The 14381-nt window shown below is 41.5% G+C and overlaps 1 protein-coding gene across 1 annotated transcript in view; it reads right to left on the reverse strand.

Annotated features, from left to right (window-relative positions):
• Positions 1 to 6332: 6332 nt before the first annotated feature.
• Positions 6333 to 14381, reverse strand: part of btd (biotinidase) — a 32029-nt gene continuing 23980 nt past the window's right edge. The window contains exons 3-4 of the mRNA XM_028818211.2: positions 13170 to 13319; positions 6333 to 8187 (exon numbers count right to left, since the gene is read on the reverse strand). Coding sequence (XP_028674044.1) covers positions 6997 to 8187; positions 13170 to 13319 — 1341 coding nt within the window. The 3' untranslated portion in view covers positions 6333 to 6996. The remainder of the gene's footprint in view (positions 8188 to 13169; positions 13320 to 14381) is intronic.

Genomic DNA, 14381 nt, shown 5'->3' on the forward strand with positions numbered 1-14381 from the left:
CCTGTAAAACTCCTCATGGCTGTCAGTCTGAGTCCCAGAAAAGACCCCAACAAGACATAAAAGGCAGCACATTGACCAAGTGTACAACATGTTGTCCTTCCAGCGTGAATCAGAGAGGCCAGTAACAATTAGGGTTAGGACAATGTGTACCTCAGTTCATACTCCTCCCAACTTTGGGCTGGGTGGCAAGCAGTTGTATGTTGTTTCTCTTTTGAAGACCCTCAAAAGATTTAACGATCTGCAAAAATCAAGGCGGACATTCTTGTTTTCACTGCACCAGCTGTAAACTCCAGTCCTCCATACTTGAGGTCTGTGCCAGTGACTAAACCCAATCTGGCAGGAGATGCCTTCAAACTTCAAGAAGGGAATCCTGACCGCTGAACTTGAGTCACGCTATCCCCTAACAAAGTTGCAGAGGACATGGATGAAGGTGCACCTGGATCAAAAACGGGTAAGTGTACACCTCATCGGACATCCTCCTTAAAAAAACTGTTCATCTGTGCCAAGATAAGCTAGAAGTGTAACTAGTGAGTTATCAGACCACTGGAGATCTGACTCTTTGTGTTGTTACTGAGTAACAAGCTCCTGATTTACATTTGTAACTGATTTAGAGAAAAGGAGCCTTGGCTCCCATCCTAATGGCTTCTCACCAACTGCTGTGTATTCGAGTGAGGTGTCTGTGCCGTCAAAGGTTCCAAAAATAAAACGCTCAACACAAAAGGCCTGAAGAGCCCATAAACCAGGGGTCTCCAACTCTGGCCCTGGAGTGCTGCTGTGGCTGCAGGTTTTCATTCTAACATTTTTCTTGATCGGTGAAAAGTTTTTGCAGCTAACGGACTTCTTCTCCCTTCATTTTAATTGACCTCTGAATTGCACGACCCCCAAACAGAAACAAGATGTGAAGAGATGACCAGCCAAGTTGGGGTCTCAAACTCCACCCGATTTCTTAATTAAAAGCCAATTCTTGTTGTTAATTAAACATGTATGTTTAGTTCCATGGCTTGTTGGTGCTAACAGACATTTCCAAAACAGTCGATTTTTGTTTTTCCTAAGAACAGTGTGAAAATGTCTTGTGGACTTGAGCAGATCAACATTACTGAGACCTTCACCTTTACTTATTTTCAAATATTGAATGATGGACATGTGTTCTTGGTCATGCTTGTTTTGTATCTCATTATTGTTTGGCTGCTAGTTCAGGAAAAAATAAATGATTAAGGGGTCCGAGTCTTACATAGCAAGGCAATTTAAAATAAGAGTAAAAAGTGGTTGTTAATTAATAAAAGGGTTAGAATGGAAACCTGCTGCCGCAGCAGTGCTCCAGGACCAGCGTGGGAGACCCCTGCTCTAAATGAACCAAGAACAGCCTCTTCCATGATGATTGTCTATTTTGAGTCCCTGCTTTGATGGCAATGCATCTCCTGAAGGGATATCATCATAATTTTGGAACTATTGACACCAGGTACAATCTGCCTCTAGTGCATGTTTTTGCTCCGAGGACTATGATGATCTGTAAATGAGTGCTTTGGGACTCTTGAAGGCAATTTATAACCCGACTACATCTGTGCATCCTTTGAAAATGGAGAATATGCTACAGGAGCAAAAGTAGGTTAGACGGGAGGACTGCGCTATTGCTACACGAGACTGCTAATTGCACCACCCCATACCCACTGGTCCATGAGGTGTGACAGGAAACCACAGGACTGGCAGAAGTGTGGCCTATCCATCTTCCAGAAACCACTTGTTGAATCTTAAAAGCCACCCAGGACAACATCCTCTTTTGGTACCGCTGTAAATTTTCAGTACCGTTTCTCAGACTAAATTATATATATATACACACACAGGGTCGAGTAATCAAAGTGTTCTTTCCGCATGCATTCTCCGGTGCACACAGTTGGTTAACTGGTGACACTAAATTGTCCCAGACTGATTTAGTGAATGGCATGCCATCTGTCTGCCACATCGCTCCTAAAAGGTCTGTGGAAATCACTTTGATTGACTTTGAACTACGCAGTGTATCTCCCTGACTCTCCGCTCCATTTCAGAATTGTGACCCCAACACTCGCATTACAGTACACGGACTCAAACTGATTTTTAGCTCACAACCCCGAGGTGAAGAAAAAAAAAAAAACCAATGAGCACTGAACGACGGTACTTCCTATAAGACGAGAGGGGGGCTGGCCGCAGTGGGAGACGTCTATCACAAGGGGCTACCTTTAGAGTTTGGGAATCATTTTTGTACTCTGTAAGTGCTCACCAATCATCAATTTTAATTATTATTATTGTTGTTTTATTTATTTTATTGCAACACCATTTTGTTTAGTGCCTTTGTTGCTAAGGCTACTGTTTTGTGCAGTTTTCTCACGGTTTGTAGTCACAATATGTGGATACAAGATGGTACTGGGATGATGGCACATTCCAGCTGTTGGGTTAATATACAGCAACAGAGTTTTGTGATAAATTATTTGTGTTGGTGAATTTAGCGATGGTGCTGACACATAGCTGTTGCCTTCTTGACTTTTGACTTCTGTCTCAGATACTGAAGTTAGTTACCGTATGTACTCGCCGATAAGTCGGGGCTTGATTTTACTGTGTAATTTCCGGTATTTTATAATGTCGGTCGTATAAGTCGAATGCGGAAAACTCACGCTATTAGTCCAAGAGACTATGATATGCTAACACCCACCTGAGAGACCACGGAGCACACAACCTTTTTTTTTTCCCCATGTATTGTGCCCACGTGACCACACAGTAATACCCCGAACTATTCCAAAGCGACGTTTGCACTGTTTTGTGTTTTTTGTATCTCTCGCCCTCATACATCCTTTATCTACGATGGAGCATTTCGATATGAAGAAAATATGAAGCTGGCTTGAAATTAAAAGTCATTGAAGTAGTGAAAGAAATTGGTAACTACGCTGCTGCAGCAAAATTCGATGTGTCTGAGAAAACTGATGCGAGATTGGAGGAAGCAAGAAGATGTAAAAAAAAAAAAAAGTAGAGTGCTGCATTTTTGAACGGGCATATAAGTCGGGTTCTGATTTTATGATTGATTTTTCGGGACTTATACGTGAGTATGTACGGTAATACAATTTCTGTAAACTTCAAAAGGTAGATTTGGACCGGTTTTTTGTTCACCCCCTCTAAGTTATTGAATTCTTCCAGTCACGTTGGACTCGCACTTTTCCCCAGAATAACACACACTTCATGGTGTCCGCAAGTGTGAAACTGCTGCAGGCCCACAGCATGTGCTCGACTGCTGGTACCAAAGTTACATTGCATACGATCCCAGCGTCTCCTGGGTGAGCGTTCCAAGAAATGAAGTGTTGGTTACACAGAAAATTTCCCTTACAGGTCACCCAAAATAAATTAAAAAAAAAAAAAAAAAGTCTCGTCACAGTGGACAACGTGACATCTCTGCTGTGTCACTCGCCATGTACACCGCTCAATTAACAGAACTGTTATCCCAGACTTAAGTAGTCCAATGAAAAAACTTACTGGACAAAGCTGTCAAACTTCAGTTAAGGAGAAACACTCCCATCAGTTTGCAGATATTTTAAAATTTTCTTTTACTTACTTTTTTAGTGGGTGTTTGTTAGCCCCGCCATGTGTCCATTACTGCGTGTAAAGGCAGCTCAAGCGGATTGGAAGCTCATCTGCCAGCCACGTCCATCACATTCGACGGCTCTGCTCGTTTCTGACTCGCTGCACATCTTCAGCTTGACTTACAAAGGCAGCGTTCTCGCTAGATGGAGACCTGGCCTTCTGGATATGCGACGCTGTTAATGGTAGGGTGGCGTGGCACTTTACTGCACCTGGCTATTCAAGATGAAGAAAGATCTGCACTTGAACTGCTAGATTTGGGCGCTGGAGGCTCCTTCTGTATACCAATTAGCTTTGTCTGCTCCATCTTTGCCTTTCTCATAGTGTAGTATCCAAGCAGCATGTGATTACTGTTACAGCCCCCATAATTGAGCTCAACTCTTCAGAGAAAATGAATGCCTGAATAGCAGTTGACGAGAGCCGGTAAATGAGTGAGGACTGAAGTGACCCTGAATAATGAGCAGAGCTTTCATTCTGAAGGGCTGCAAAGCATTTAATCCAATCCTGATTTTTTTCTAAAAGACTGACGGACACAGTATTTTGAAACAGCTAAATATTTAAAAACTAAAATAAAAATGGAGAAAGACGATCACTTGTCACAAACACACTTGTATCATCGCAATCTTGACCCTCACCTTTGCCACTATTGTCAGTTGTTTTTTCTAGTATTTTGAGCTGAAGCCTTTTTAGAAGCATGAGGTGGATGACAGAGCGCCATGGGAGTGGGACACACACATTCACCATGACACGACTGTTTGTCCCGAGAGAGGAAGCCGAGATGAACAGAGGGGACATGCCAGCTCTGTAAGATGGCACTAAAACTGTTGTTGCCAGGCTTCAATCAAAGGCATTCTCATTCTAAAACATTTGCCGTGTTAAATCTTCGCCATTTGTCAGAAGACACAAGTTCTTGCCTGGTGGTCTCCACGAGTTGTGATTCAGAGATGTGATAAGTTCTAGATGACTAGAAGGATCAGAATTTCCTCAGCAATGCTTGGGACCACAAGAGTGTGTTAAGAGGGGGCATCTGCCTGCCTGGTCAAAGGCGGCTGGGGTAACTGCACCATCAAGGTGGCATAGGACAGAGGTAGGTCCACAACCATATTGGTAAAATGAGAGATCCTGTGCATACCATGATAGCAATTGTGGGCACGCCTTCCTTGGTAAACCCTACCACGTGTGGCTCTTTGTGTAGCAGACTGAGTTATGCCTAGAAGTGAAACAATTAATAGCAGAACGGAACTTTTGAAAGTAGGTGCCCAAGTCACATGAGCCAACACTTGGTAGCGGGGCTACATAGTAATAGTGTTGTTCAATGTTTGTACTGAGTGCGTTTTGTTTCCATCGTCCGGTTTGCTGTTTATGTGTGCGTCAGTGAATGTCATCCCCGTTAGTACAGGGGGGACGGATGATGGAAAGAGACCTGTTTATAATCAATCAATTACATCCGGCTCAGTACTATATAAACAATCAGGAGAGAGAGAGATTGATTGATTACAGTTTCGCGTCAATGTACCACCTTTACCTGCTGTTTTCCACATCGCACTTTGTAACCAGTTTGTTTTTCATTCCGCTGGACTTACTTCAAATCAATCATCACCAGAGACCCTGGGGTTGGACTTCATCATCCACCACAAGCCGAGGATTCACGGTGAGGTTGCACCAGTTTTTCCGGGAAATACAAACACATCACTTATCTGTTGACCAGTCGTCCGCATTCAGGCCAGTTGTGTACTCGGACTCAAGGTCACTTTCATTGGCTTTTTCCGTATTCATTCATTGTTATTCGTATTTTGTGTTCGTTATGTTACTGGGACCAGAAAGGGTTTGTTATTGTGTATATGGTGCTGTCATGTTAGTTTGGTGGAGGGATATACATATCTATATCTATACTTATTTTCCATGTGTGAAATTTGCATTTTGTTATTGTTTCATTTAATATATTGATCCACCTACTTTTACATATCTGCTTTTTTGTGCTTATGTTTAAACCGTCGATTGTGGAGAAAATATTATTTGTTAGAGGTACGGCTTGGTATTTATAGATTAGCCTCAGTTATTTATCCAGGTCACAGGTCTTGGAAGTGTAGCTGCCGGCTGGGTAAGGGGTCAGCCGTTACAAGGTCATGTATGGCTACGTGTCAGCAATGGGTTCCTCCTCTTCATCATTCTCCTTCCACCTCACTGTGAATGGACCAACCAAGGTTCCTAGGAGGGTCTAGTGGGAAACCAAAGCCCGTCTAGGCTTCCTCTTTAAGAGTAAGAGTAGGTGAACAAAGGGCCGCCTTGGTAACTGGTCTTTAAGGGCTACTGAAGGATCGGGGATGCAGGGACAGCCTGAACCACTAGACGGAGTTCCAGTTCAAAGGGGATGACTCTTCTGAATGGATACTCTGCCCTTCCCCCCCCTCCGTCTCTGGTCACGAGTCCTCTGTTTGATTCAAAAGCTCCAACCCTTCTGAACACACCCGGCACTACTCGGACTTTTCATATGTAATTAGTTAACAGCACTGTAGCACAAAATGCCTGCATTTGGACTGCACAACTGATATGTGGATTATGCCGATCGGGCTTTTTCATAGATGTTCCAATATGGTTTGCCGTCCTTCACTATTGGCACCACTGCATCATAAAATCTGAGATCTCCATTCTTCATGAAAACGTGACATTAAAAATATTTCTCACCTGTCATCACAAACTACAAGGGATAAGCAACAGCTAACAAAATATCATTTTTGAGTAAAGAATTCCATTTATTAACATTTTTGTACAGTAATCACAACAATTTTTTTTAATATAAGAAGACTAAAACCACACATCCCAGGCTACTCACTCTGTCAAAGAAAAAAAAAAATAAAAGAAGAGCAACTTGAAAATAAAGTAAAATTTTCGACAGGGGCAAGTGAGGATATCAAGCAATCACGAGCGAGACCTGTAGAGCAGTTTGTGAAGAAAGCGATTCTAAAAGAGCTGCCATGCCAAAGACGTTTGGGTTGCCGGGAAGTGGCTGGGGGGGTGCGTTTTAAGGGACCGCTCAGCATCTGCACGGGTTAAGGAGCCTTTTTCCATTTGGATTGATGGGTCAAAGTCGCTACAGCCAGAGTTTCATTTGTTTAGGCAGGATTGGGGTTTGTTTGCAAGGATATAAATATGAAAGGCCAGAATTTAGCCTAACTTGGCCCATACTGACAAAGTCAAACATTAAAACTGTGAATTTTCAGGATCTGACACTGAGGCCAATGCTTTTGTTATTTTTCACATAAATACCAGCTCACAAATCAGAACCACAATACATTTCTGTACGTTTGTCTAGATCCGGAGCAGCCTCAATCTTTTTCATTGTGACGACACCCAGAAAGCTGACACCATCAAAGACGCTGTGCCTGATATTGTCAGCTATGGTTTGTCGTCGGGCCCTTTGTCCTTTTCATAAACTCTTCCATACAGTGCAGCTGTTATCAGACCAGCAGACATGTTGCTCTTCGTCATAAAGAAGTTTGTTTTTTCCCAGCCCATTTTATCAGGAATATGCAGCTGCATCTCACTCGCTAAGATCTGGGGGAAAATAAAGCGAGTGGTGAAATTACCCCATAAGTGAAAATTTAGAGCGCTGCTAGCATGTATTGTCCCTCCACCACAGCTATGCCAGTGTGAGCCCGGGCATTTCACAAGTGCACACACTTCAAGATAGTAAGTACCATGAACCACGTGTAGACCGTTAAAGGCACCCAGTGCATACAGCTCACTAGATGGAGGGGACCGCTCGTAAGACAAGTGGCAGCATAATGAGCCATCACAAACGGCAACATTGCCCTTTGCTGCCAGCAGCGGAGTGAAGGTGTAGTTATCATACATCATTAGTGCGTGGAAAGGTTTCATAAAAGGATCTTGACTGGGAAAATGTCCTGAACACTCTTCAAATTCATTGTCACAGAACTGTAAGTTGTTTGTCTTGGCCATATTTAAGGTTCTGGAGGAAATTAAATGCCAGTTGTCTACGAGTGTATCATCGTTTGAACTGTCAGAAATGACAGGAATCGTGGCTACAAGCAGCCTGCCATTATGACTATCCATGTCATAGTGATACAAGGAGTGTGAAGGGGTGTAAATGCCACTTCCTGTCATATCCAAATCAGTTTGGTGGATATTAGCAGCCAGAAGGTTCAGTCCAAACGCGGAGGCAAAAGACCGCTGTATTTGAATTGCAGATAAGAGAGGAAGCTGATTCATCCATGCAGTCGGAAAAACAATTTGTTTCAATTTAAATTTTTCTATTAGGGTCACGGCTGGTTCATAGAAAAGTATGTCAAAACATGTAAATATGCCAAAGGGGCCAGCAAAAGACGTATCAAAGATAACATACTCGTAATCCACAGGGGTGTCAAAGGCTGCTTCAAAGTACAAGTTTTGCTTGTGGTACCTAGCAACAATGGTGCCGTCATCGCTGAAGACCACATCCGTATTGAACTGGTACCTTCCATCAGGTGGACAGTGTGGGTCTCTAGGCAGGCAGTCTTGTCGATCCGGCATATTTGCTACCACATAAATGCGGTTAGTTTTTGCCATACAGCTCAATCGGTGCAAAACCTATCAGTGAAAAAAATGACAAGATAATGGTGTGTAACAGCCGGAAAAAAAAGTCACATGAACCGAGAGCGTCTTGAGATACAAAGGGTAGACTAAAATCCTAAATCCTCTAGTGGCTCCCCTTTAGGGAGATCTGATCTGCTTGCTCACAACTGAGTAGACATGACATTACGAATCACACAGTCCTCAGTGGCCAGTTCACTAGATCAGCGGTGGGCAATGCCCGTCCTGGAGAGCCGCAGTGGCTACAGGTTTTTTTTCCAACCCAGTTTCTTAATGAGAAGTCAATTATTGCTGATGATGACGCACTTATTGATGCTTCATTTTAGTGGTCTCACTTGTTAAGGTTCCCCACCCTCGATTGCTTATTTCAATCTTAAACTGCTGCCTTCAGTGTTTTAATGGCTCCTTATTAGCAATAAGATGTAAATGACAAAGCAGCCAGCAGTTCTCCATCTTGCTTGTTTCCATTTACATCTGTGTGTGTTCATCATGCACTGTTTGGTTTAATAAAACATGTAATAGAAAATGTGACAGACTGAAAATGATCCGTTTTAGGCTTCCAATCATTTGGATGATATCCTTAGAGAGGAAAAAATCTACGATAGAAGAAGCTTACAGACTAACAAGCCATGAAATTAAAGAAGGTCTGAGATTGGCAAGGATTGGTTTCTAATTAAGCAGGTGGGTTGGAATGAAAACCGTCAGCCACTGCGGCCCTCCAGGACCGACACTGCCCACCCCTGATCTAGAGCATCTTAAATGCTTCAAGACACAATATTCAACAGAGTGCCACAAACATTTCTTTGGAATTTTGGTCCATGCTTTTTCTCCTCATCCCAGAGACGCTCTACTCAAATGACCTGCACCCGTCTCCTGATCTCAAATCAAGTAAAGTCAAGTTAGTGTCGTATTTATGGAATCGGCTTGAGAAGTTGTCAGCTTTGTGACACGGCGCATTGTTCTGTGGGAAGCAGCCATTTAGAAAGTGGGACTGTGGCTACAAAGTGAAGAAGGTGGTCCGCAACAATGCTTAGCTATGCTATAGCATTCCAGTGAGACTCAGAATTTATTAAGAAGCATAATGTACACCAAGAAAGAGTACCAGCAATATGGCACTAGCACAATTAGCCTGTTCCATTGCCATTAGTTCAGCGGAGTCCCTGCGGTTTACACCAAAGTCTGTCCTAAAATCAGCATGTGTAGTGGAAATCAAGCCATGTCAGGTGAGATGGCATTTTTCTAATCTTCAGCAGGTTGTTTATGATTATGTACCTACCGTATTCTCATCATCCTGTTCTTAGCTGAAAGATGTGAAGTCGTTGTGTTCTTCTGTTGCTGTGGCCCACCTGCTTCAAGGTGTGATGTACTGTACATTTCGAGATGTCCTTTTGTACACCACTGCTGCACAGACCTGTTATTTGAGTATTTTTGGCCTCTTTGTTCGACTGAACGAGTCTCCTCTGATCTCGCTCATTAACACGGTGTTCTCGCCCACACAACTGCTGCTCATTGGATGCTTTGTGTTTATTACGCCATGCTATGTAAACTCTAGGGGCTGAAGTGTAAGAAAATCCTATTATGAAATGAGATGTCGTAACCACCGTGTCTGACACCAACAACGGTCACTTGGAGCAAGTGTCTTTAATACACTCATGTTTGGTCAAACAACCTCTTGACCGTATTTACATGCAGTGTATGAACAGACAGAGAGAGCTACGGCCTCGTGATTGGCCTTTTGGAGTAGCAATATACTGTGTTTGCATTAACGGGCAGGCATAACTAGTAGAGTGGGTGCAGAGTGCAGTCTGGCACAACTCAACACAATGCTTTACTTATTTTAAAAATGTAAACTCCTCTCCATTTCTCATACAGAAAAATGAAATGGTTAAAAACATCTTTCTCTGTTAAACAATGTGACATAAAGCCTTTCTGGACAACAGATGTGTGTTCTTCTGTTTAAGCATACAAATATGAACAACAAGGTAACACGGTTAAGTCTGCTCCATTTCAAATTATTGCATGAAATGATCGATGCATATTTTACTTTCAAATTTCATATCCCAGTATGTTTTTAAAGAAATAGAAATTATATCATCTTAAAATATTAAGGCATATTTTACTTGAATGATGTCTGCATCTATGAAATACATGTAAAAGTGTACATTATCTTTGGTGATTTAAGAGCTTTAGATAATTACTGTAAACATGCTGGGAACAATAACTCTATAACCAAAGGTGACCTGTACGGCCATGTCACTGGACCACAGCCCATTGTTCATGTCCAGTTGGGGGGGGGAAGCAGTTTAAGCTGAACTAATGTCGCTAACAGATGGTGCAGTAGGTAACTAAACTACCTGACCACTCCAGTGGTCCGAGTTCAGTCCCAGTCTACTTGCTGTTAGGGTAGTGTTTAAACAGTCTGCCCTTGTTTGTGTGTGCGCATTTCTCAAATTATTCCAATTCCTTCATCATTCTAAAGCAACGCATGAGTGAAGATCGAAGTATGTGTATGTAATGCAACAAACCTGCAACCTCACATGTTGACTGATGTGTTGTGCCCAGTGCTGCTGAGAATCTCCATACTAGGGATATGAAAAATAAATGAAAGAATGAATGAAAAAGCACTTTCTCCTTATGTATTGTTTTCATGTGCTTTAACCTTTTTACTTCTGATTGAGGTGGAAATACCGGGCAATGTATAATCAAGGAGGACATGCGCTCATTTTTGTCCACACTTCTACAGTTTTTGTTCATGCAGTTTAACTCAAAGAAAACAAATTCTTAATGTTATCCACTGGGAATAATCTTCATTAGCCACAGAATTGTGCAAAGCCAAGTGCTTTGCTGGTCGGGTACTGCCATTCAGATACAGTGAATGATTTACTGGGTGACCGCAATCTACCACATTTCAAAAGCAGAGCTCTCAAAAACAAATCAGATCTGACTGTGCGAGTGTGGGAATGTGCACAACTGGACCCTGCAATGGATTGGCATCCCGGCCAGGGCTATTTACTGCCTTGTACCCAGTAAGGCCAGGACTTGATGGGTTTGAGAAAATTAGGGTTAGGTTACAATACATTATGATAGATTGAAGATACATGTGATTTTAAATTGAGTTACACTCCGACACACTCGCTAATGACATAATTCAATACTTTGCCACAATAAAAAATGACACATAGTAACCGGCTTCATCAAGTGAATGTGATAAATGGATATTGTCATTGTTTTATTTCTTTAAAATATTTTGCTGTAGAGAAAGAACTAATCCATATATATTGACTCTGTAATTAAAGCAAAATAACATCTGAAACAAAGTTAACTTCTGTGCTTCTATATTACTTAGATTAGATCACTTCTAGTCACCACAGTACGACTGACATATAGATATATAGACGAGTGATTTTAATCTGCCCATTATTTAACTGGAAGGGATATATAATGTACATAAACACACACACACACACACACACACACACACACACAGTAGACCCCCCCGAAGTCGCGGTTCAGGGTTCGCAGACTCAGTCGTTCGCACATTTTTTCCTTAGAACCTAACTATTAATTGTTAGCGAAAAGCGCAAATATCCCCTGCAATTTTTTATGGCTTTTTTTGTGGCAAAACTGTGCTGTAGAGAGAACAGGAAGCAACCGCTGAGGGAAACGCGGTTTGGGGTGGTGAAAGTAGCCAATCTGAGAGCGTCATTCATTTCTCCTTGCTGCTGATTGACTGCTGCCCTGTGACACGTCTTCAGCTGAGTGTCCTCGTGTTTTCCATTTTGTTATTGTATTCTTTTTGTTATTCATAAACGCACAAGATGTCGCCAAAACGCCCTGCACCTTGTAAGACTTCTGGCACTGAGCCTAAGCACCAGAAGAAGTTTAAAACACTCCTGGAGAAGGTTGAACTACTGGATTTGCTCCAGGAACTTAAAAGTTATGCTGCAGTAGCACACCACTATGGCATTAATGAAAGCACCGCACGCTACATAAAGAAGAACAAAGCAGCGATCTGGAGTACCGTATCTGTAAGTTTCTGTGATAGTGCCAAAAAGGTAACAACTGTAAGGAATAAAAATATCGTCAGGATGGAATCTGCCTTGGCATTGTGGATCACCGACTGCAGGAAGAAGAACATCCCCTTGGACGGTAACATCATCCGTGAGAAAGCTTGGATATTGTACCAGCAGTTCACTACAGGAGACAATGTAGCAACTTCCCATCACAATGTTCCTGAAACCTATAAAGAAAAACCAGCACGAAACACCACCAGAAGAAGCCCGTCCAAATTTACAACTCCTCCTGAAGCGCCTGAAGAAGAGGCGCCACCCGAGGAGTTTTAAATCCTCAGCCTCATACTGCACAGCTACTTCATAATCATCATTCATCATTGGTGAGTACCCGTACATTTTACTGTATTTTAATTAAATGAAATTATTATGTATTTACTCATAACAAAGAAAACAACAGCGCATACCAAAGAAAACGCGCTTGCCTGAATTACAGTACGTATAGTGGTAACATCGGTATTTTACATTCTAGCACTGCGGGAGACATAGCAGTACAGTACTATACAGTAGACGGGTTTACCTTTACATTCTGTTTTTAGGTAATGTATTAATGTATTAAGCTGAGTTTGCAATGAAATTAAAGTGTTTGGGGGGCATACTGTACTTAGGGTTTAAACTATAAAAATAGGCATTTTAAAGGCATTTTTTAACCACATCCAAAAGTTGCATTTTTTCACAATTCGTGGGTGCTCTAGGAATGTAACCCCTACGAATTTTGGGGGTGTACTGTATATATATTATTTATATATATTAATTAGAGATATAGATAGATTATAGATATAGAGATTTTATATATAATATCCCTTCCAGTTAAATAATGGGCAGATTAAAACCTCTCATCTACCTTTCTTTTGGAAAAAAGTAGTAGAATGTTTCAAATGAGCTGCAAATTGCACCATTTTCTTTTACCTCTGTGTTGGGAAACCTGCCAGGGTTCAAACATGGACTCCACTTGATAGATTTAGGATCTGGTATCCTCTCCAGATACGGCTCAATAGACTGCCTTGTGAAGTTGAAGCCATGGATACCATCCTCTGGAAACACAATCAACTGAGCTCCCTTGTGGAAACAAACAGGCAGTTACTGACTAAGCATGAATGTATGAAGCAGAGTAACTGAAAGAACACAACTGTATAATTTAACTGAAGAACAATGATGTGTGGTAAAGATGCTTTTAGACATGAATATTTTGACAAAATGTCAAGACTGATGGTTTGTAATATGCACTTTAATACTCTAAATTATATACATTCTCTTAGCATTACGCACAGAAAATGCTGAGATCATCAAACTTCACAGTAAGCCATTCACACTGGAGAATTTCATTAACCTCATACATGCCAGGAATCATAAAGAGATTTGACACTTACTGCATATTTACATTAAAGTGGACAAACCGTATTGCAACAGAGACTGACAGCCCACATTGTGTGTTGCATTTTGTTATACACATAATGGTTTCATTCCCTAAACATGAAGGAGCATCTGTTCAACCAAGTGTCAAGTGTGAGCTGCAGTAGGCAGATTTCTCCCTCAGCTGTCACCCCTTAAATTTTATTTTCAACGTAAAATACATACAGAATATCACACCCTACTGTCAAAACAACTGGTTGATGGTCTCATTTACAGCCACCCTTTAGAAATTAAGACACCTACCTAGGGCTACTTTTCAGGATGTGTGCATAAGTACCCAAAATGAATCTTCACATTACAATCTACAGGTTCTCATAAGATATTGTTTCAAGTGTCAGACCTTCCAACGTTTATTCAAATCTAACATGTTTGCTTCTCACATGTAATACTTATTAACATTAAATTTCACTTGCCACTAATCTGACCAAGTCTGAATTCTATTCAGATCTCCTCTCTCTAAACCCGTAATGACTGTTCACTAACGCATATGAATTGGACGTGTTAATTGCCTTCTATTAATGAACCCATGACGCAAGTTAATCTTACTGACCAATATTTATATGAATCGGTGCAATCATTTTTTTTAATAAAACAGCACAAAATGTGCTCGCTTTTCTAAAATATGTACTTACTAACTTCCTTAAGCATTCTAGGATGGCTTTTTCCTCCAAGTTGCCTTGACTATATAACACGGAGCGTTCCTACACA

This window comes from Erpetoichthys calabaricus, chromosome 13 (assembly GCF_900747795.2).
Source record: "Erpetoichthys calabaricus chromosome 13, fErpCal1.3, whole genome shotgun sequence".
In the NCBI taxonomy this organism is placed as follows: domain Eukaryota; kingdom Metazoa; phylum Chordata; class Cladistia; order Polypteriformes; family Polypteridae; genus Erpetoichthys; species Erpetoichthys calabaricus.